This window comes from Megalobrama amblycephala, linkage group LG2 (genome assembly GCF_018812025.1).
Source record: "Megalobrama amblycephala isolate DHTTF-2021 linkage group LG2, ASM1881202v1, whole genome shotgun sequence".
NCBI lineage: Eukaryota > Metazoa > Chordata > Actinopteri > Cypriniformes > Xenocyprididae > Megalobrama > Megalobrama amblycephala.
The window spans coordinates 42549735-42574968 of NC_063045.1; the positions used below are offsets into that span (position 1 = coordinate 42549735).

The 25234-nt window shown below is 35.6% G+C and overlaps 1 protein-coding gene across 1 annotated transcript; it reads left to right on the forward strand.

Moving 5' to 3' along the window:
* The first annotated feature begins 3462 nt into the window (after positions 1 to 3462).
* xpo7 (exportin 7) lies at positions 3463 to 24573 on the forward strand. Its single transcript, XM_048176552.1, has 28 exons — positions 3463 to 3612; positions 7107 to 7253; positions 7439 to 7532; positions 7631 to 7797; positions 8609 to 8674; positions 8830 to 8934; positions 9060 to 9225; positions 10232 to 10305; positions 10417 to 10536; positions 11100 to 11246; positions 11377 to 11549; positions 11643 to 11836; positions 11918 to 12023; positions 13506 to 13641; positions 15848 to 15921; positions 16027 to 16107; positions 16263 to 16326; positions 16538 to 16646; positions 17782 to 17888; positions 18050 to 18138; positions 19486 to 19593; positions 19692 to 19774; positions 19874 to 20088; positions 20173 to 20311; positions 20451 to 20611; positions 20836 to 20934; positions 21754 to 21881; positions 22730 to 24573. Exons 1-28 carry the CDS (start codon positions 3595 to 3597, stop codon positions 22821 to 22823), a joined length of 3264 nt encoding a protein of 1087 aa, XP_048032509.1. The 5' UTR covers positions 3463 to 3594; the 3' UTR covers positions 22824 to 24573.
* Positions 24574 to 25234: the final 661 nt, after the last annotated feature.

Here is a 25234-nt window from a genome sequence, read left to right on the forward strand (position 1 = left end):
AATTTTATTCAAATCTAAAAATGTATTGCACATACAGAGTATTTATGTACATCAATTGTGCATGATATTTATTATTTTCACCTCAAGGCGTGAAAATAACACTCAGGAAACTGGCCAGAGGATATTAAATGAACGCAAGGCTTCTTGCCATAGGCCTACATTGTCTGATCATGTATCTAGAGTGCCCCTTTGTGACCATTGCGGGCTATTACAGCACATTCACAAGCATTACATCACAAACAGGCTCTCTCGTACAGTGTGTACACATTTTTGAAGACAAGCTGCTAATGCTAAAACATTCTTGTTTAGAATCGTCTTTCAATAACCACTGAGTATCATTAACTGATAGGTGTCGAAAGGCCATATTTTTAGCCGATGCCACTCTGGTCTAAGGCCATCTTTGGTCATGCGACAGCCGATTTAGTCACAACTATGGGAGGTTTTCTGAGAAACTTCTGAGAAACATATCCTGTGGTGTGACACGGTTATTATAGTTTACTAAAACTAAAACCATACAAGATAGCATTTTCATTACTTGAAATATATATTTCTCTTCAACATTTAGTTAAACTTGATGTGCTAATATAACTAGAACTAAAACTGAAATAAAAATGAATTAAAAGGGACATTAAAAACAATAACAAATAAAAATAACAAAAACACAACAAAATGGCTGAAACTTTAACTACAATAAAAATGAAAGGGAAAATATAAAAATAAAAACTAAATCATAAAAACTAAAATAATATCTCGGTGATACTAAACTAACACTCTGTGACATACTTAACTTTAAGATGATTTTAAATCAGTGTTATTATTTATATACTACTTATAGTTTAGTAATATTTTGAATTTTTGAATAACTTTTATTTTTATATTTTCTAGCTTTTAGTTTTAATTTTAATTTGTTTACGTTTTAGAAATATTTTTGTATAGCTTTATTGTCTTAAGTTATTGAAACTGAAAGTTATTTCAGTTAGTTGCCAAAGCAGAATGTCTAATTTTCATTTAAAGTTTTTTTTAAATGTAAGTTTTCATTTAATATTTATATTTCATATTATTTTGGCTTTATTTCAGTTACATTCAGTTAACTTTCAGTTAGTTTGTTTTATGTAACAGTAAACATTTTTTAAACATTTTTTGCTTATCATTACTATGCATGGAGATTGTATGAATTCATATTGAAAGACTACATGGGACATTTGTATTTTAGAATTTTATTTTATTTTTACAACACAGGAACATTTAAACTGGCTGAAATGAAATACTGATACATATAAATTTTTTGATATTCATAAAAAAAAAAAAAAAATGGAGATGCCAATTCCTCAATTGAGACTCAAAGCAATCTGAGTCACAAGGTGATAAAAATCAATACAATAACAAACTCTATCCTGTCACTGTCTCCACACTCTCTTTCACTTCAGTGAATGCTTTGAATGAGCTGTTAGCCTCCACAGCTCTATCTGAATAGGCGTAATGAACTATGAATATCTTGTGGTTTGGTAGAGAGCCTGAAACCTGTCAGTTTAGCCATCTTCAAACCTTTATATTGCTCAACTGATAGTTCATCCTGATCTAAAAATTCAGTCAACTAATGGTCAAAGCCTAGTTTAATAATAATAATAAAAAATCTACAGATGTTTCCAACCTCACATCATGCACCTACAACCCAGAGCACCTTATCAACCACCTAGCAACCATAAAGAACTTCTTAGCAAAGTGCTAACAACCAATTAGCAGCTCTCTAGCAAAATCCAAGCAATCAACTAAAATTTCTGTGCATTTTTAATCATCATAACTATTTATAATGGTGTTGTCCTTGTTAATGTATCTACATCACATTATTAAGAATGTAGACAGTTATTTATGTATTAAATTTAATTGATTTATCATTAGGCCGAACTGTAAATTAGCTCTAACGTGACAATGAGAGTGTCACAAACCATGATGAGAACTCACAGAGGAGAATGAAACTTACGACTACATTAAATCTCTATTTTGTTTTGTTTAAAGGGTAACAGGACCATCTGGTGTTCATATTGAGCTTTTATTATGAAATCCATATGTCGCAACAATCCTTGGTCCCAACATTGATTCTTATTTTCATATTTCTTCAGTAATTCTTATTTTTATGGAATATTGCAGTGTTTATTATAAATTACTTATCTGTGCACATCATTTGAAATGATAGTATTAAATGATTCAATTTATTATTGAATTATTTCATCATCATTTTTTGAATGCATGTGCTCTACTAATCTTTAATCAAAAACATTATCTTTTTAACATTGAATCCAAACAAAAATGACAACAATCCAATCAATTCCCAATGGACAAAATCAAGTCCCGTCCTACATTTTTTCTCATTTGAGAAGCCATTTTATTTGTATATACGTCACAATAGAGAATAATTTCTATTGTCCAGAAAAGATTATGAAGATTCAGATTTATTAGTGGGAAACAGAACACTGGCTGAAAAGCAAATTATTAGGCTTTACATGTTATTGTTGTTATTGTTATTATTACTAAATCAATCAACTGCATAACACATCTAGTCATGTGATGCCAACATGGTGACATTTCTAAGGGCCTTCCCATGAAAAAAAAAATCATTGCACCCAAAATCGAATACTTCCCTACAATATAGTAGGCTATGCGAAAAACAGTATGCTAAAAGAGTAGGCCTATGTCAGAATACAATAGTGTTCAAAAAACAATAGGCGAAAAGTTCCCGGATGACCAGGCCTACTACTTCTGCTGAGATTCTGAAGTGCACATTTGATGTAAAAAATTTTATCAATGGCAGTGAAGAGATGCAACTGACACTGGTAGGTCATGTGACAGTAACAACATGGCAGATATAGTACATCCAAATTTCATTCATACTACCCACATTCATAGCAGGCTATATAGAACGTACTAACAGTCGCAAAGTAAATTAAAATTAAAATGTAGTACCTACTCAGTATGTGATTTCGGATGCAGCAATTGTTGTAGAAATAATTTTCACTCAGAAATTGCTAGTAAATTTGACAGTTGAATAAAAATAGCAAGTAATATTGAATTGAATGTGAAATTTTGAGGTAGAAAATGTAAAACTTTTTTTGTAAAACGTACTCTAATAATTTTTGCTTTATTTAACTAACTTTGAAAAAACATTTTTTACAGTGTATAAAGCTACAGAAAACAATTTCTAGAAGACTGTTATGTCTGGTCTTCATTTCATATCAGTGCTCATCATTTTGACATCAAAAGTGATGCACATTGTTTACAGGTGCAGTCCTTCAACGCAAAAGCCTCTGTGAACTTGAAATAAGCACTGTCAATCACGCTTAGATATAATTAGAATCATAAATCCACGTGACCTCTAATATCTGAATTCGCAGTTTCACTTTAAGAAGCATGTAAACAAAGGCTCTTTTCTGCGTTAGTTTCGGCGGTGGATGGATGCCGTAACGGTATTCACGAAGCCTCGAACGAACATCTGGCTTTATCACTACCTGCGTCAATTGCGTAAACGTTCCAGTGATTGTGGGCAGATGCGCGCATGCTCATTGTCAGGGGGAGTGAGAGGAGCATGAATGGAGCAAAATGGCGGATCATGTGCAGGTAAGTAAATGATTTTGTTTTGCTATTATTAAATTAATGTGTTGTGATCCACTACAGCCTAGTGATAGATCCCGAGGCTTATTTTGGCGATGCGTACGTGTTTGTTTTAAATGCATGCGTCGCGCGGCGGGAGAGGTTGGCTCGCATGCTTTATTGGATGCGATTATCAAGTGTTGACTTGTGGCCTGTCATCATGTTGATTTTAGGACTACAGAGTTAACACACAACTCTGCCAGTTGTGACTGAAAGTTGTTTTGAAGCAAGATGCAAAGACTTTTATCTTAAGCAGCAGCGATCGGTAGATCCTGAGAGATCATTTGTATTACACTGTATGTAACTCTATAGCCACAGTGATGTTTTACATTGTAAACAAGGCATCATCCCTCATCCAACCGCTTGCAATGCAATGAATACACTGGCCTTGTATACACAAGCCATAGTAACTCTCGCTCAGCAAGACTTTTTCCAAGAGAAAAGCCTCTCGGTATGCCCAAAGACGTATTTGCGTTTGGTTATCTGTCATTCTGTTATTGCTGGAAACAAATGTGCCCAGTTTGCTGAGCTCTCGCTCTGTTAGCCTGTAGCTCGCGTGCTAACTCACGAGATTCTCCCGCGCGCCGCCTCGTCAAACCAAAAGCCCGACCAGAAATGAATTTTTCTCGAAAATTATAAAAACGCTGTTTACATTAGCTTCCTTCGCGGGTTGTAAAAATGTAACGTTTTTTAAAGTCATTCATAATAGATATATTACTGATATTTTCTTCACCTGTAACTTAGTGTTAGAGAAGAGTTAAATGACTTCGCGGAATAACTGCCATTATTGGATGAAGTGAATGTAACGTTAGCCAACCAGAAATATCCTTTTTGGGTTTTACTATATTATGCATAAAATGTAATGCTTTATTTTATTTAAGAATGTTTTGAGATGTGTTTTAATCAAGTTAATTACAATGAAACGAAAAAAAATTATATTTTTATTAAATTTCATTGACTGTCATGACATTGTTTTTGATAACGGGGGTTAATGAGACCAACTAGGCAACCGAAATCAATTTAATGTATAATTGACAGATAAAGGCTGCTCAGAATTTAAAGAAATTATTTTTCTACTTCTCATTCACTTTTGATAGACTCAATATTGTTGTCCTAAAAATACCCCATACCTAGACAGCATTTTTGGGCTTCACTAGGACGTTAAAACACACTGTACCATGTTTTCAGACACTGCTTGTCATGTTTCCTCTTGTAAACAAGCTGCTCAAGACAGGTCATATTTGGGGGCAAAGGTTAAGGAGGTCTCAGGGTTAAACACAGTGTTGAATAACTGCTTATTCCCATGAAACTTAATGAAGTGGGGGACCATGCAGTTGTTAACCTGACTCTCATTTGCACAGGCAACAGTAAACATGAGCTTTCCAGTGTTGTTGCCACGCGTCCTGTTACTCTGTAAGTGGGAAAGAAGCCATTCCATTTGCAGTAATAGATTATTAATTACCATCAGAGCAGCCCTATGTCTTACAGGCCATTTGAGTGTTGCCGATCACATCTTGGTAGTGTAACATACTTGTTTATAAAACCAACCAACTAATACTTCAATATATGTATGTTTACATGATTATCAAAGGATATGTTGTGAGGCCAGTGAGTTCATATGACTCAGCAATATTTCTGGCTTATAACATTAAATTTCCTTGTTTAGCAGCTCAAAAAGAGTGAAAACTTTAATAGTAAAATGTAAAATAATCCTACATTATTCAAGTACGGTGTAAACATTTAATGCACAGTGCTCAAAGCATATTAATGCCCGTCATTAACATGTTATAAGTAGGTTGTAGGTGATAACTGACATTATTTTTAGTAAAACCCATGCATGATGTCTTCATTTTGTGTTTTTCAATTTGGCGTTGTCTTATCTTGTCTGTGCAGTTCCTTGCAAATACAACTTGCATTTTATCTATTAGGATGCAAAGCATTTTTTTTTTTTGTATCTTTATGGGTCCTCCCTGTTCTTTAGGGTCTCTTGATTCTGTTATCAGCAGGTTGCATCAAGCATATATACATGGGCATGCCATGAATACTAACTTAAAAGTTGTGAAATGCACTAGAAAGTGTGCATTTTTAAACGTTTTAAAGGAGTAATTGTGCAAGTATTAAACTTAACTTTAATTAACTTAATTTAAGCGCAAAGAATAATACACATTAACTTTTTCGTTTAGAGTCATTTGTTGCAGCTGCTGTTTTTCTGCTGATGCTGATTTTGTATAGTTAGTTATGCTCTACAAGGGAACAAAGGACTGTTTAGAGTCAGAGGCTTGTTGCTGCATAACACGAGTTAGCTCGTTCATTCTCCTCTATGTATTATTACCACCAAAGTGTATCACTGACTTTTTTTCCAATCACCATATAGTCTTTCATGCATGCATGAACCAGATACTCCCTCAGTGACTTAGAACAATAACTTGTGGATGTGTTGACTGTGCATTAATTTGCTTAATGGAACATAAGTGTCTAGTTTTTCATAAACCCGTTGTTTGTTGTTGTGATTGTACAAGAAGCTCTCTGGCTTCTGGTTTAAGATTGTAAAACTTGGCATCTTTAGCATTTGCCAATACTTCAAATTGTGTCTTTTGTTGAGGAGATGTGCTATTAGTGGTCTAAGCATGTGGGCAATTTAATGACTCTAAAAATGCCATGTGGTGTAACCAAGTATAACAACATATTTTCCTTTAATCTTGAATACATCAGAGAGTGTCTTAATCTTTTTCACAAAAAAGTATTTTTTAATACAAATATTCTGAATTATTAATTCATATATATATATATATATATATATATATATATATATATATATATATATATATATATATATATATATATATATATATATATATATATATATATATATACATTGTTTTGGAGTCGCACCACATGACATTTTACAACCTATACTAACCTTGATGTAAAGAGGTCAAATTATCTGATATTTTAAGGTACTTATTGACCTTGATGCACAGACATAAGAATCAGCACCTGACTGATTTGGTGTACAAAAGTTTTGTCAATTATTTTTATTTATTTATTTAATTTTTTACAAATATTAAAGATTATGCCAAACTACTTAATTTTTTATATATATATCATATCAGGACAGTTGTATCACCCTGACGTTTAATTTTACTTGATTTCCCCCAAAAATATCAACAAATTTTAATGCAGAAATTAAAAACATGCTTATCTTAGAAGAGGTGTATTCAAGTCATTATCTGTATGAGTTTTAACATATTTTTTTGATGAAAATAGTAGATGTGGTTAAATGAATGTCATTGACCACATCCATCATCTAGCTTGATTATCAATACCAGCATATTTCTGCAAGTAGAGTTTGTAGTAGTTATAAAAATAGACATGTGCTAGCTTGAATTTCTTGGAAAACTGAAAAAATATCAGGAATTATTTTTTTGCTGCCACTAAACTCATGTGGGTCTCTTTTTCAGAGCCTAGCCCAGCTAGAGATCCTGTGCAAGCAGCTATATGAGACCACAGACACCACCACACGTCTACAGGCCGAGAAAGCTCTGGTGGAGTTCACCAACAGTCCGGACTGCCTGAGTAAATGCCAGTTGTTGCTGGAAAGAGGAAGTGTAAGAATTAAACTTTTTGAAAGCTGTGAAGAACAGGATGTCTGAAATGATCTGACAGCAATGTTCTCAAAAATCCTAGTTCTTTCTCCATTAGTTTGAGTTAAGCGACTATTTAAAAGTGTTTGGTTAGGTTTTCCCAAATTGCAGATTGCTTGCTTGACAGTGTATTTGTCAAATCTTCACAGTCCTCATACTCGCAGTTGTTGGCTGCAACGTGTCTCTCCAAGTTGGTGTCTCGTACAAGTAATCCACTTCCCCTGGAGCAGCGCATTGACATTCGTAAGTTATAAGATCGACCTTGTCTTCAATATGAGTTTTAGACCTCAGAAACCTTGAAGAGACAACATTTTGAAATAAATGTCACATTGGTTCCTCAGGAAATTATGTTCTCAATTATCTGGCAACCCGGCCAAAGCTTGCTGCCTTTGTGACACAAGCCCTGATCCAGCTCTATGCCAGAATCACCAAGCTTGGCTGGTTCGACTGCCAAAAGGAAGATTACGTCTTCAGGAATGTCATAGTCGATGTGACGAGATTCCTACAGGTAGACATGAATTATATAGTACTATTAGAAAATATAATATTCTTAAATTCATAACTATACATTTTGGAAATATTTCCTTACCTTTTGCTGTTGCACCTTTAACTAGGAATGCGCAAACATTTTTGGTTGAAAGTGCCATTTTTGATGTTCGCCTGAATAATGTTTTTTTTTTAACTGACTATTTTAAATGAAACTTCAACTTTAACAAACATTGATGAGGTGAGAAAACAACATCCATGTGAAAATATACATGTTCTTTGGATTTAATGGAAACAACAATTGATGATGGTGTTCAAAATATATCAACGATGCCTTGTTCGAGATTTATGGACTTATTCTCAGTCACCTTGAATTTTGGGAGGGCATTTGTCCTCATTCATGAAACATGAAAAATGAATTTATGTAAATCATTCCTAAAACAATTCTCATGTAAACTGTTGCATTAAATACAACAGTTTCTTAAAAAAAAAGATTTATAAGCAAACTACTCCTGTTTCATGAATGAGGACATTTAAGCGTAACTGCACAACCACAACAGTCTATAAATACATTTTGTGGTGAAAATTCAAAAACATTTTGCAGTTGGTATTTATATTTCCTAGTAGTGCACTCTCATTGAAAGACACAAATTTTAAATGCTAATGCAAATCACATCTTGGTTTTGCTTTATGACCCAGTTTGTTAATTTTGGCCAAAGATTTTCATTCCAGTGAAGTGAAGTTTATAATTCATTCCTTCTTATGAAGTTGTTTATAAGGTTTTCTTGGTTTAGATTATTTTTAACATGCTACATTTTTTTTGACTCTTTCAGGATAGTGTTGAACACTGCATCATAGGAGTCACAATTCTTTCCCAGTTAACCAATGAGATTAACCAAGTAAGTTTCTCCGCTCACAGCATTTAGTCTCTAGACATTCATGTTGTCTTTCCTCAGTGCTTGGAATGTCTTTTTGCTGTATATTTAGGATCAAAAACTGTATGCCTCATTAAAGATGAATTACTGATTCCTTGAATCTTCTTACGGTCCCCCAGGCAGACTCATCGCATCCACTTACAAAACACAGGAAGATTGCATCATCATTTCGAGATTCCTCTTTGTTTGACATCTTCACCCTCTCCTGCAACCTCCTCAAGCAGGTGAGGCTAATGTTTAATGACTTCTAGACTGCACCATGTATCTGTATATTTTCCTTCACAACTGTTAAACCAGCATGCTTGAATATTATGTAAAGAACTCAATGCATTGTTCTGTATGTCTACAGGCATCTGGGAAGAACTTGAATCTAAACGATGAAAGCCAGCATGGGCTGCTCATGCAGCTGCTCAAACTGGCCCACAATTGCCTCAATTTTGATTTCATCGGTACATCCACTGATGAGTCTTCAGATGATCTGTGCACCGTCCAGATCCCCACCAGCTGGAGATCAGGTGAACCTCCCTTTTTTTTTTTTTTTAATGAAATAATGAAATGAATGGAGCAACCGTGTCCCTGTACTCGTTTAAAGTATCTGTATTTTATAGTATATTTTAACCTTCTTTAGAGATGCTTATAAAGTCGGCTTTTCTTGTTGCAATTTTTTTTATTTTCTTTTCTACTATACCTTTAAGACTTCAATATGCAAATTTTTTGTTATGGCTGGCTAATCATTCTTTTTTTAGCATATACACTACTGTTCAAAAGTTTTCAAACCAGTAAGATTTTTGTTAAAGAAATGAAGGTAACACTTTTTTTAAAGTTGACGTAGTTACATGTTACTACATGTATTTACTATAGTAATAACAGTAAATTATGCATAATTACAAGTAACACCCTTAACTTAACCCTAACTGTAACTCTATAGTAAGTAAATGTGGTTAATTAATATTACTCAGTACTTATTTGAGTAATTACAATGTTCCTGCGTCACCTTAAAATAAAGTGTAATCAAAAATAATACTTTTATTCAGCAAAGACATTGAATTGAACAAAAGTGAACTTAAAGACATTTATAATGTTGCAAAATATTTCTTCTTCAAATAAATTGTTCTTTTGAACTCATGGTTTCCACAAAAATATCAAGCAGCCTAACTGTTTTCAACATTGATAATAATAATAATAAGAAGAAATGTTTCTTGAGCAGCAAATCAGCATATTTGGATGATTTCTGAAGGATCTTGTGACATTAAAGACTGGAGTAATGATGCTGAAAATTCAGCTTTGACATCACAGAATAAATTACATTTTGAAATGTATTAAAATAGAAAATATTTTTTTTATTCTAATAATATTCAAAAATCTTACTGTTTTTTTGATTAAATGAATGCAGCCTTCAAAAACGTGAAAAACACGTGACCGTCTCCAAACTTTTGAATAGTAGTGCACATATGTTTAGTATAAAAAGAGGCATTCATGTTTAATTCATGCGTCATTTTGGCCTTTCTCTCTCACCTGCAGCCTTTTTGGATTCCTCAACCTTGCAGCTGTTTTTTGATTTGTATCATTCCATCCCTCCTTCGCTGTCTCCCTTGGTGAGTGTCAGATAAACAGCATGATATGCATGTGAAGATAAACAAGCCTTTGCCTCATAGACACTGTTAGACTCTTCCTCTAATGATGTGAACTGTATGTTTGTCTTCCAGGTTTTGTCTTGTCTAGTCCAAATAGCATCTGTCAGAAGGTCTCTCTTCAACAACGCAGAGAGAGCAAAGTTCCTCTCCCATTTAGTAGATGGTGTGAAGAGGATATTGGAGAACCCTCAAGTATGCTGTCCATCTTTATATTTGTTCAAATGTCTTTATAAATATATTGTAATATTAGTTAAGTATTATAACAGTAATTCTTGTCATTGTAATTAGGCATGTCACAATTATTAAATAACCATCTGATTGCGGTTATTTGATTTAACTGCGATTATTGTGCTCTCATTTTTGCTTTTGAATTCGCGTTCACTTCCCAGCGTGGGTGGAGGGATTGGGTATGGGGTCAGATAGGATGGTGCCCATCTTAGTAGAACGCATCTGCTTATAGTGAGTAGCGGTATGACAGCACTGACAAGTTAAAACTGACTGGATGGGTAAGAATAATGATTAATTTTTGTTAGTTATTTTGTTTACGGGTCATTACACCTAGCTGTCTTCCCACTTTAAATCAGACAGAGATGAAGCATTGTGGTAAGATTGCAATTATTTGAATGAATGAATTAAAGCGAGAGAGAGAGAGACTGTTCTTGTGCAAATTGTGAAATCTGTTCAAAGCATGGTATGGGGTAACATGGCCTTTTTTTTGTGTGTGTGTGTGCTTTTTATCATGTTTGGTTTTGTAGAGTTTGTCGGACCCAAACAACTACCATGAGTTCTGCCGACTGCTGGCTCGACTCAAGAGTAACTATCAACTGGGAGAGCTGGTTAAAGTAGAGAACTACCCCGAGGTCATAAGACTGATCGCTAACTTCACAGTAACTAGTCTTCAGGTGAGTGAAGGACTTTGCATGTTAAAGACAAATCTGAATTGTGATTATTATAGAAGTTGAACCAACTTGACGCTATTAAAATTTTGAAAATTGGCTTTTCAAAAACTGATAATAATTTGATGCGTCCCAGCACTGGGAGTTTGCACCCAACAGTGTGCACTATCTGCTGAGCCTGTGGCAGCGTTTGGCGGCATCTGTCCCTTATGTGAAGGCCACGGAGCCCCACATGCTGGAGACCTACACCCCTGAGGTGACTAAGGCCTACATCACATCTCGCCTGGAGTCCGTGCACATCATTCTGAGGTAGAGTGAGCACTATCTAGAGTGAGTTAGGTCCGATGATCATGAATGTCATAAGTGTGTAATGTTTCATTATACAATATCCATTCTATACAGGGATGGTCTTGAAGATCCCTTGGATGATGCCGGCTTGGTGCAACAGCAGCTGGACCAGCTGTCTACTATCGGGCGGTGTGAGTATGAGAAGACCTGCGCCCTATTGGTCCAGCTCTTTGATCAGTCTGCCCAGTCATACCAGGAGCTGCTGCAGTCCACTAACTCCAGCACAATGGACATAGCAGTCCAGGAGGGTGAGCTTACAGCACCTCACATTTCTTGATGCACAATCATACGTCACGATACAACCCTTACGTTACGAATGTGTTGTCCAGGTCGTTTGACGTGGCTGGTGTACATCATTGGTGCGGTCATTGGAGGAAGAGTATCCTTCGCCAGCACAGATGAGCAAGATGCCATGGATGGGGAGCTTGTGTGTCGGTAAGGAATCGGCACTGAAGGCTGTTCAGACCAATGTATAAAAAAGACAGATGGGCTTAATGAATATGCACAACTTGCACAACCCTTTTGTCAAGGAAAATAAAGGAAATCAAACATTATTTACATATTTTTTTAAAAAGCTTTTCAGATTTTTGTATTAACTATGGTGTTTATTAAACCACATCACATACTAGAGTACAAAGGCAAGTGATAATGGTCTGAATTCTTCCCATGTTGTTCATTGTGCTACCACCAAATAGTCTGTTTGTTAGTGCCACACTCTAAAAAAAATTGTTGGCTCAAAAAAAAAAGTTAACGTAACTGTTTGAGTTATGGCAACTTCGTATGAAACAACCATCAAACTATATTGAGTTAGAGTAACTTAATAATGTGTAACATACAATTTTTTAAGTGGATGACTCAAAAAATTGAGTAGCTCTAACTACTTGAGTTATAGCCTTGGAACCAGTTAATCTTTTATATTTCAGTTAAAATCCACAGCTATCATAACACATGCTAAATGTAACTTATTTAGCATGTATATTTAATGAACAAGTTAGATATTTCTTATCACTGGCAGTACAGTTGTTCATATGTTCAATGTAGTGTTTACCTTCATAGTCTCCTCTTCAGCACAATGGTAGCCTCAAACTTCAACATAAACTCTTTTAAATGTCAAACATAACAGCATTAAACACTAACAGGTCTTTCCCTTCACTAAAAAACAAATGAAATAATAACTTAATTTCAACATTCTCCTTATCCAGTCCTATGCAAAGCATGCTGGAAACTAGAAATCCACTATACCCAATTTCTGAAGTTATCAAGACAATTACATTAACTAACTACAATTTAATAAAAAAAAACAATTTAAAGCAGAAATTTGAGTTTAAATTACACACAATATAAAGTTAATGTAATGATCAGCATTATTATGTCAACAGAACTCAACAAAATAATGTTTGCATCTTAAAAGGCTTAAAATCAATAAATTAGACATTTTAACTTGCAGCCATGCATTCAAGTTGTGATATCAGGTTCCCTGAATTACTTTTTAAGCGTGCACAAAGTCTAGTTTTATGTAACAGCAGTAGCGCTGGGCATGTGACCAAGAGAGTAAATCTTATTGGTTGGCCAGTTTTCTTTGCAGTCTGTTGGAAAAGAGATCAGAATACCTCTCTATAAAAAAAAAATAACTTATTGACAGCATGCAAATGTTTGTCAGTCTGAACCGACGCATTAACAGCCATTCGTTAAAATTAAAATGTTAATTGCATCAAATTTTCACACTGAACATTTATCTTCATAATGATGCAATTCCTAATTTCACTTGTATTAAAAAGTTGATTTATGGTTTTAGTGCTTAATTATATTTATTTCGACAAAGTGGTAAAGAATTGAATTTTAATTAAACAATCACTTATGATCACTGGTTCTTGTACTTATTGCTTTAATATAAACTTCATCTTTTGTCATTTTCAGAGTTTTGCAGTTAATGAACCTCACAGACTCACGGCTGGCTCAAGCAGGAAATGAGAAGCTCGAGTTAGCCATGCTCAGTTTCTTCGAACAGTTTCGGAAAATCTACATCGGTGACCAGGTGCAAAAATCATCAAAGGTAATGGCAGTTATATTACAGGTGTAGTTTGTCTGTTTGCATGAGCACAAACTTCAAGCTGTGGTTTGTTTAGACATCAAATCTAAAACATAAAATCAGCTAGTAGTGAATTAATTATTGATCTCTCGTAACTTTCACAGGGTTTTGCCTTTGAACTCTCAGAATGGTTGAATTTTGCAATGGTGTTGTGTCTGGGCTTTGAAAAGAGACAGTCGATTCAGCTTTTTTGCATGCTTAGTTGTGGTTTCACTCTTTTAGTCTGGCTTTCTAAATGGTTTGAAAACAAATAGGTGGACACGTAGATTTAAAAACAAATAGTTTTTTGTGTTTGGAGATGAAAGTGACCTGTCTCAACTAACCAGAAAGCTGAAGTTTTCTCTCTTGTCGCTCAGATTCCAACCTGTGAACAGAGAAGATAAGTGCACATAGAGAGACTAGCTGTTCCTCTAAAGGCCAATTCACATTGCACCGACAGACGGCAACAGACACTTCATCAAATTTTGTCGGATGAGTGTGGGATCCTGTCGGCGTCTGTTTGCGTCTGTCTGAGCATTTTATTGCCGATTGAATATGTTGAATCACTGCTTGTCGGGTCGTGGAATGTCTGAGAAGTGACTTTCTTTAATCTGGTGGTCGTCTGCTTTGGTCGGCGTATGTCGGTGCAGTGTGAATTGGCCTTAAAACTGTGTTTAGTTCTGCTTTATCCTGTTGTCCTTAAAGGATTAGTTCACTTTTAAATAAACTTTTCCTGATAATTTACTCACCCCCATGTCATCCAAGATGTCCATGTCTTTCTTTCTTCAGTCGAAAAGAAATTAAAGTTTTTGATGAAAACATTCCAGGATTTTTCTCCTTATAGTGGACTTGAATGGGCACCAAACAGTTGAAGGTCAAAATTTGTTTCACTGCAGCTTCAAATTGTTCAACACGATCCCAGATGAGAAATAAGGGTCTTATCTAGTGAATCCATTGCTTATTTTCTGAAAAATTTTTAAAATTATATAAGTTTTAACCTTAAATGCTCATCTTGAACTAGCTCTCTTCTTCTTCTCCTCTATTTGAATTCCAGCAGTGTAGACACTGCTAAGTGTAATACTGCCCTCCACAGGCCAAAGTTTGAACTAATTTTTATTTGCAATATGCTAGTTCAATAGTATATAACAATTAGTTCAAACTTTGACCTGTGGAGGGCAGTATTACGCTTAGCAGCGTCTACAGTGGTGGAATTCAAATAAAGAAGAAGAAGAAGAGAGCTAGTTCAAGATGAGCATTTCTGGATAAAACTTATATAATTTTCAATTTTTTTCAGAACATGAGCGATGGTTTCACTAGATAAGACCCTTATTTCTCATCTGGGATCGTGTAGAACAATTTGAAGCTGCAGTGAAACTAATTTTGACCTTCAACTGTTTGGTGCCCATTGAAGTCTACTATAAGGAGAAAAATCCTGGAATGTTTTCATCAAGAACTTTAAATTATTTTCGACTGAAGAAAGAAAGACATGGACATCTTGGATGACATGGGGGTGAGTAAATTATCAGGAAAAGTTTATTTAAAAGTGAACTAATCCTTTAACCTTGGAATTAAATACATTTTAAAAGTGCTCCTCATAACTGTAAAACAGTGCAAAAATCATTATGAAGTCTGATTGGATCTTGATGTATTAAATTTAATGGCGAATTGTATATAGTGTCCCAAATGGCACACTTAATTTGGATTTTAGAGATGCAGACTTTACAGTGTACTATTACCCAACAGCCCATGCAGCAAAGTGTAGAATCAGAGGAGTGTGCCATTTTGGACTGGGCCGTAATCAGTAATCAATTCCTTAAAAGAATTTATTTTTAGCAGTCTAATTGTATTTGTGGTAGAAAAATATGTATACTGTATTTGCCATTTAAATGGTACATTAGGTTTTTAATTTGTAAATGAAATTGAACTGCTTTATCCCCCTTTTCTCACCAAATAAATATAGGTAATGGTTTTGTGAGAAGAGAACCCTCTGTGAATTATCACAGTTGCTTGCTTCTCGTGGCTTTATTTCCCAACCTCTTTTTCAGTAGTTGAACACTAAATGCTTTTGTAAAATGGATGGTTCCAATCTTTGATGCTGATTGGTTAATACATCATTCCATTTATTGCAAAACACCTGTTCAAGATGAATTCAAGATGACATGAAATAATACTACTTTTGTTTGATCCCTAGTTGTATCGGAGACTATCGGAGGTTCTTGGCCTGAATGATGAGACCATGGTACTCAGTGTTTTCATTGGGAAAATGTGAGTATATGTCAACTAATGATAGATATATTTAATAGGAAAACTTATTTTGTCAAAAATTACAATTGAAAACCATTTTTAATGAAGAGTTTTGTTTTAACGCAGAATCACCAACTTGAAGTACTGGGGACAGTGTGAACCAATCACATCTAAGACACTACAGCTCCTCAATGACCTCTCTATTGGATATCCTTACACACATGTTGCTTGTTTAAATTTTAAACAGTATCAGCATTGTTACTGAGGTTGATGGACTTTTATTTAACGTAAATCTATAGAACGGTCTGTGAAGTTTTTTGACAGTGAATATGTTTTTGTGTTTCCTTAACCTAATTTGTCACATACAGCAGTGTTAGAAAACTAGTGAAACTCAGCGCTGTCCAGTTCATGCTAAACAACCACACGGTAAGTGACTAACATGACCTTTTATTCGTTTTTCTTCAGCTTTATTTGTCCATGGAGTGCAATTAATGGACAATGACATTAAACAAAGTAATATAAATTTTAAAAAAAAAAATAGTAATTTATTTTAAAAACTGTTTATTTTTATTACAATTCTTAAAACTGTTTCTTCAGTAACAAGCTGACAATGTGTTATTTTTCTTCCATGTGACAGAGTGAGCACTTTTCTTTCCTGGGCGTGAACAATCAGGCCAATCTTAGTGATATGAGGTGTCGGACCACTTTCTACACAGCCTTGGGAAGACTTCTTATGGTAGATTTGGGTAAGGGTATACCTATTATAGTTCATATTTCAAATTTACAGTGGACTGACCTTAAAGGGTTAGTTCATCCAAAAATGAAAAATTCTGTCATTTATTACTCACGCTCATGCCATTCCACACCTGTAAGACCTTTGTTAATCTTCGGGACGCAAATTGAGATTTTTGTTGAAATCCGATGGCTCCGTGAGGCCTACATAGGGAGCAATGATATTTCCTCTCTCAAGATCCATAAAGGTAGTAAAAACATATTTAAATCAGTTCATGTGAGCACAGTGGTTCAATATTATAATTATAAAGCAATATTAGAATATTTTTGGTGCGCCAAAAAAACAAAATAACAAATTATTTAGCGATGGCCGATTTCAAAACACTGCTTCAGGAAGCTTCGGAGCATAATGAATCAGTGTGTCGAATCCGCAGTTCGGAGCGCCAAAGTCACATGATTTCAGCAGTTTGACAGTTTGACATGCGATCCGAATCATGATTCGATTAGCTGATTCATTATACTCCGAATCTTCCTGAAGCAGTGTTTTGAAATCGGCCATCACTAAATAAGTCGTTAATTTTTTTTTGGCACACCAAAAATATTCTAGAATATTTAACAAGAATATTTTTGGTGTGCCAAAAAAAAACAAAATAACAAATTATTTAGCGATGACCGATTTCAAAACACTGCTTCGGAGCATAATGAATCAGTGTGTCGAATCCGCAGTTCGGAGCACCAAAGTCACATGATTTCAACAGTTTGACACCCGATCCGAATCATGATTCGATTTGCTGATTCATTTATGCTCCGAATCTTCCTGAAGCAGTATTTTGAAATCGGCCATCACTAAATAAGTTGTTAATTTTTTTTTTTTTTTTTTTGGCACACCAAAAATATTCTTGTCACTTTATAATATTAATATTGAACCACTGTACTCACATGAACTGATTTAAATATGTTTTTAGTACAATAATGGATCTTGAGAGAGGAAATGTCATTGTTGGCTATGGAGTCATTGAATTTTAACCAAAATATCTTGATTTGTGTTCCGAAGATCAACGAAGGTCTTACGGGTGTACTAACCCTTTAATCATCTGATATGTATGAAATGGAGCATATAAGTGTCATGTAAAAGGATGTTTTTGACAGGTGAGGACGAGGACCAGTTTGAACAGTTCATGCTTCCTCTCACTGCCGCATTTGAAGCCGTTGCTCAGATGTTCAGCACCAACACCTTCAATGAACAAGAAGCAAAAGTGAGATGTCGTATTCTTTATCATATAGCACCCTTCTCGGTGTAATGTGCAGCATTTGCAAAAACCTTTGTTTTCATTTCTGTTGCTGACCTTTAGAATGCATCTGTACCTCAGTGTTTTCACATATGAGAGATGACCAAATCTTTTTCTTTTTCTTTTAGAGAACTTTAGTAGGACTTGTGAGAGATCTAAGGGGAATTGCCTTTGCCTTCAATGCCAAGACCAGCTTTATGATGCTCTTTGATTGGATGTATCCTTTTAATATGTATTTGTATTTGTTTTTGTTTTGTTTTATTTGTTTAATTATGTGTATATTTCTTTATTTTGTGTTTATTTTTGTTTTTATTTATTTATTTATTTTATTTCATTTTAATTATCAATTCAAATTTAAACAAACTAAGAAAATGATACGAAACTAATAGGGGTGGGAATCTTTTGGAACCTCACAATTCACAATTTTTAATCTGTTTTTTAATCAATTTTCAGTTCGATGAACTCAAAATGAAACAAAAAATAAAGGAAATGAAATTATTCATTTAATTTAAAGGATTAGTTCAACCAACGTGCAGTGCAAAATTTAAATATTATAAATTATATGTATTATAAATCAATCCATTTATAATATCTAGATATTTTATATTGAACTATTTTATTCATAATAAATTACATTTCCTGCCTTTTTAACATTGTAGAATATTGATAATACTAGTTATATTGTTTATATTTGTTCCCATGGTACAGGGGATTAATGTCTGCCTCTTATATTGTATTTAAGGGGCTTGTTTTGCTTTTTTTGATATCTGGAATTCCTTCACCTGGAGCCTTAATGAAGAGAGGGAAGAGTTCAGGAAGAGCAGTAGCATGAGAACATAACAGCAGCTACTGTTAGTGCCAATCGGTCGGAAGTTATTTAATAAAGTAGTTTAAATTATACACACCTTGTAACAGTGTTATTTTACTCTAGCCCGCCACTGTTCAAATTTTCACATTTGCCTCTCACAGCATGAGCGCGCACATGTTTTTTGCATCATTAAAATGTGATCGGTTTATGTGAGCGTCAAGTTGACAGGCGCATAGAATCAAAGGAAATGATTATCAGCTGGATCTGATCAATGGTCGATCGTTTAGAGTTAGAAATATATAATATGTGCCGTTGCATTCTCAATTTTTTTGTAATTTAGCCTTAGATACAGGGTATGTTCAAATCACTTTCATATACAGAAAACCACTAGACGTGTGTTGGTAATTGTACATGATTTAAGGCTATTTTCTATTTAAGATATTGATATGAACTTGTTGTCAAGTAAGCTTCATTCATAATGCTTCCCCCCATTGCAAGCCTGTGCACTGTCTAAACTGTGCTGCACTGCTCTTGCAGTTGACTTTCGCCTTCTTTGAAATGACAACATCGGGTTATTAATATACATTTTGAAAATCGAATTTTTGAAATTTGTGAATCGGAAGATAGAAGATAGATTCGCAATTCATGTGTGAATAGACCCCCCCCCACCCCCCACCCCTAAAAACTAATCTCTTTGACCAAACTGCGCATTTCAGAATGAATGGCAATTTTAATATGTTCCTTAACAGGTCATAGTTACCCCTCTTACATGCCCATCTTACAGAGGGCAATAGAGCTCTGGTACCATGTACCTGCCTGCACCACACCGGTCCTCAAACTCATGGCTGAGCTCGTCCACAACAGGTACGCATATGTTACATCTTGCACATGTCCTTGAGAGCTGTGTTTTAAGGTTATGCATGTTCTCTGACTTAGTGTTTCTTTTGTTTTTTTACATGAAGGTCACAGAGATTACAGTTTGATGTGTCGTCACCGAATGGAATCCTATTGTTTAGGGAGACCAGCAAGATGATTACAACATATGGTACATCCTCTCCTATAATGACCCAGTTTTCATATTTTAATGAGCTATTCTGCTGGTTTGGTGTAGTAAAATAATCATTTGTCTTGTTTTCGCTTCAAGGGAATCGGATCCTGACACTGGGTGAGGTGCCAAAAGATCAGGTGTATGCACTGAAATTGAAGGGAATCTCCATTTGTTTCTCCATGCTGAAAGCCGTATTAAGCGGCAACTATGTCAACTTCGGCGTCTTCCGTCTGTATGGCGATGATGCCTTGGACAACGCCCTGCAGACCTTTATTAAGCTGCTCTTATCCATCCCTCACAGTGACCTGCTGGTAAGAGCCGTCAGCTATCAGTATCAGGATTGTGTCTTTCAGCATTCAGATTGGTTGATTTTTGGTTGGTTGGTCTCCCTGCAGGACTATCCAAAGCTTAGTCAGTCTTACTACTCTCTTCTGGAGGTGCTAACCCAAGACCATATGAACTTCATCGCCAGCTTGGAGCCTCATGTCGTCATGTACATTCTGTCCTCCATATCAGAGGGGCTTACTGCACTTGGTAAGGACATTCTCTTCAAACATAGAATTTTTTTTTGTACACGATTTGATCTCACAAACCCTCCTTCAGTTCCATCATGGACCTTTAGATGTTTTTGAACCTATTAAGCTGATCTCTGTTTCTGTTTGCCGCTTCACAGACACAATGGTATGCACTGGTTGCTGCTCAAGCCTGGATCACATAGTTACTTATCTATTCAAGCAGCTGTCACGCAGCACAAAGAAAAGAGCGGCGCCCATGGCCCAGGAGAGTGACCGCTTCCTTCACATAATGCAGCAGCACCCTGAGATGATTCAGCAGGTGAGCTGCATCTGTAGCCATATGAGGCTTTGAAAGAAATGAAAAAAAAAAAAAATGCATTTTTACATCATAAATTATTTGTTTAGGAATTTTTGTCTTGTTGAAAGCAGAGATTTTCACAGCCATTTGTTTGTTATAAAATATATTTTCCTCATGTACGTTGACATTTTGAAGTGTATTAGAGATATTTGATCTGACAGATTTCTTGCAATCTTTTTATCCAGATGCTGTCCACTGTGTTGAATATCATCATTTTTGAAGATTGTAGGAATCAGTGGTCAATGTCACGGCCACTGCTTGGTTTGATTCTGCTCAATGAGAAGGTATGTAGTGTGTGTATTAAAAGTGGGGGGGAATCAATTCTCTGATACTTTGTATTTCTCTCTTCAACGATTCTGAATTGATTCTGAAAACTGTATATTACTACTACGTGTATTACTACTGTTGAAAAATTTGGAGTTGGTAAAAAAAAAATTTAGATATATATTTTGAAAGTCTCTTATACTCTCTGAGTCTCATACTCACCAAGGCTGCATTTATTTGATCAAAATTACAGTACAACTGTAAAATTTTGAAATACTATTACAAAATATAATAAAAGTAATAATATTTTAAAACATAATTTATTCCTGTGATGGCAAAGCTGAATTTTCAGCATCATTACACATGATCCTTCAGAAATCATTCTAATATGCTGATTTTCTCCTCAAGAAATGTTCATTATTATTATTATCAATGTTGAAAACAGCTGTGCTGCTTAATATTTTTATGGAAACCGTGACACATTTTTCAGGATTGAAATGGAAATCTTTTGTAACATTATAAAAGTCTTTACTGTCGCTTTTGATCAATATAATGCATCCTTTTTTAATAAGAGTATTAATTTCTTTAAAAAAAAAAAATTAAAAATCTTTCTGACCCTAAACTTTTAAACGTTAGCATGTGCATGCATGTGTAAAAACAATGTAATGTAAATATGGTGTCAGTTCTGTAAATAGTCACACCTGTACACATCTATAATGAATGTAATTGTGACTATCAAATCATTGCGGTCTGTCTAATGAGAGGCCCATCATTCTTTTTTTTTTTTACTTTTAATAAGCACTACAGCACCTTTTGTGATCAGAGCATTGTGTTTGTAGTATTTTGCAGATTTGAGGAACAGCATTGTGAACAGCCAACCACCAGAAAAGCAGCAAGCCATGCACTTATGCTTTGAAAATCTCATGGAGGGCATAGAGCGAAACTTGCTCACCAAAAACAGAGACAGGTCATTTGATTTCTTGTCATTTTTTGTTTTTATCCTTTATTGTTTGTTTACAGAGAAATACTAAACCATAATAAAGATCCTTTAAAATATAAATTAAGTGCTCAAGCACACACTTGTAATGCACACACACAATCATAATGATTATGAATGTAATTTTAATAAACTAGTGCTTTGAGTTAGTGTCGCCTGCAAAAATGAAGTTGACGACGCTGACTCGTCATCTCCGCATTATAATGGATGCGCCTATTGAGAGAATTGCACGTTAAATTAAACGTCATGCAGTAAGCACTGTACTAATTTAGCTTTCACACAAACACTTGGGTATGTGCCTAATAATAGTGCACATTTATCTAGATTAACATTAGAGCGAGCAGTAGGGCTGTCCTCAACTAAAGATTTTTCTGTTCAAATAGTAATTTCGAATAAGCTGTGTTCGAGGTTGATGAAAGATAAACGAATGTTTGGATTTCCTGACTGACATACTGTTATTACCACATGGACCAGCCGTGTTGATGATCTGTCTGTCATGGACTGCATGACTTTGCCAATTGCATTTTTTCTGTGACCATTGACCAACTAATTCAAATTTGGTTGACTAAGCCTCTTCTCATTGACTTCTGTTTGGTCAATTATTAGGGGGCAGCCCTACAAGCTTCACTGTTACTATATCTTATATCCCTAAACTAAAGTTTTAGAGTATTAAAATAATTTTTCATTCATATTTATTTTGCCATGCTAAGACAGAAGCTGACACTCAAACTTTTTTTTATTTTCACGGATGTCATTCAAATATATATATATACACACACACACATATATGTACTCAACTTTTTTTCTTCATTTTGCAGGTTTACACAGAATCTTTCAGTATTTAGAAGAGAAGTCAATGACTCCATGAAGAATTCCACATACGGGGTAAACAGCAACGATATGATGAGCTGACATTCCATAGAGCACCAGGCCATGTGGCCCGGCCCCGCCCCGTACTCCCACCCGCCCCTGGCCCGGCTGCCAGGGGACCACCACTGCGCAAGCCTGCACCTCCCGCTCCCCAGTCCCTAAAAAAAACCATTACCTCTCTCCCCTCACATCTCCTCCCCCACCCTTTTTTATATATATATATAAATATATATATACACATATAAATATATACATATTTTAAAGCCAGTTTCTAGAAGTCCTTCTCCTTGACCATTCTCTTGTCATTTGGGGCTCAAAGTCCAAAGAGAGTGAAGAGGGTATGGCTGGGGAATGGTTGGGAATGGGTTTGGGGTGTGGGATGGCACCAGTGTGGACTCTAGAGTGGACGGCACACCCGAACCGCTCCGAGGGATAATGGGAAGTGGGCGTCTGTGTGTGTGTGTGTGTGTGTGTGTGTGTGTGTGTGTGTGTGTGTGTGTGTGTGTGTGAGAGAGTGTGTTTGAGAGCATGTCCGTGGGAGGAAGGGTTAGGATGAGCTGGTATACATAGTGCTCTGCTTTTGCCTGCCTTGTATAGAAACACATAAGGAAAAAAAGTGTACATTTTTTTTCATAACATTTTCAACAATGTTTATAATTATTACAATTTAAGACAAATAATGAGTGTGATTGAAAACTTTTTACAGTCTAGTTAGTGCAACTGTGCTGGAAGTGTGGGTTTGTCTGTATGGAGAGAGTTGTTTATATCCGGGTGACAACATGGGATTGTGGCATGAGTGCTGGGATTGACACCTGTCCACAGAGGGGGTGGGATGAAAAGTCGTATAGGATCACAAGTTGTACATTTATTATTCAACCCTCCCCCCAACTGACTCTATCGAACAAAAACGGGAGATTTGTAAATACACAAAGCCCCTTGCGTTAACTTTTTCAGGAGGGATACCATTTCCCTAAAATCTTGAGCATGAAGTCTGTCTTGCGTCAACCTTCCCCTTTAAGGTCATCGTGACATCCCCACCACCTCCATTGCTGAGGGTGTTCTTAGTTCTACTCACTGCTGACCTGGAAACGGTCCCAAAATGACCCATTTTAGTGTAAAATGAATTCTGAGACCTCCGTTAAAGGAGAACGCACGTGTAACATTTTCCATTTTGTCTCTGAAGGGTTTGATCATGTCGTCTGTGGATTTGATTAGATAAAGTGACTTGGTTGTGGTGAAGTTGCTCTCTGAGCTTTCGTCAAACTGTTCTCCCTGCTTTTTAATCTCACAGACTTCCAGTCTCTCGTGGCTTTATTGTTGATCTGGCGTTCTTCGGTAGTGAAGCCTATAGAATGTAGCCGTGTCCTTCAAAAAAAGACCCTGGTACTTGAGTCATTGCAACAGGATCACTCTCAACAGTTTCTTTATCTTAAACCCTGTTTTTTTTTTTTTTTTTTTCTCCCCCTGGATTCGAGTTTTATTTTTAATAACAGAAAACACATCAGAATATGGTAGATTTAAACAGAGGTGAATGGAGTATATTAGCAACTTGTGCTACTCAACAGATGTTGCTGCTAACTGTTTGTGAAGAACTAGCTCATCTCTTAACCATGTCCAACACTCATGGATGTTCACTTTCTTTTCTTGGTTCCCTGATGTGAATGTGTTTTTTGGCGACTGTGTGTTGGGTCCATTGAGTGATAAGGTTGAATTGTTTGATTGTTTGTTTGGATGTCTGCTACATATAGTGTAAGCATTGTGACTGCAAAATAAACATCATTGGTTTGTACTAGTATGTGCACGTTTTGTGACCGCCACATCATGACCATCAAGTCAACATGGTCTAATATTGCCCTTTTTTTTTTTTTTTAATAAACACTCTATTCTTAATAGTGGCAGAGGTTCTCGTGGCCATAGAAAACCTGGAAATGTCAAGAAAATTTCAGTTCACCTGAAAATTCTGTCATTTATTCACCCTCAAGATGTTCCAAACCTGTATGAATTTCCTTCTTCTGCAGAACACAAAAGATATTTTTAAGTATATGGGTAACCATCAGTTGATGGACCCTATTGACTTCCGTAGCATGGAAAAAACCACTATGGAATTCAATAGGGTTTGTTAACTGTTTGGTTACCGACATTTATAAGGCAAAGTTGAAATGTTCCGTTGCCCAGAGAGAAAAACAAGGTGTGGGGTCGGAGGAAAAGATGCACGAGAGACAAGAGCTGGTGTATTTTCCCCGGGTTCATCATTCATCTATATACATGGGAATTGAATGAAGAAAAACACACAAATAAACTTTGAACTCAGAGTACAAAAGTCAGTAGAGCAGTTTTCTCTTCTGCTTACCTTCCACATCTCTTTAAGACACATCCTCTACGCACATGCAGTTGTCATTTTACCAAAAATTGAGTGACCGTTGCACATTCTTCAAAATATCTTCTTTTGTGTT

Coding starts and splice junctions, on each gene's coding strand:
- xpo7 (XM_048176552.1), top strand. Junction 11,837..11,917: donor GGACATAGCAGTCCAGGAGG/GTGAGCTTACAG, acceptor TGTGTTGTCCAG/GTCGTTTGACGTGGCTGGTG. Junction 20,089..20,172: donor TCCCTCACAGTGACCTGCTG/GTAAGAGCCGTC, acceptor GTCTCCCTGCAG/GACTATCCAAAGCTTAGTCA.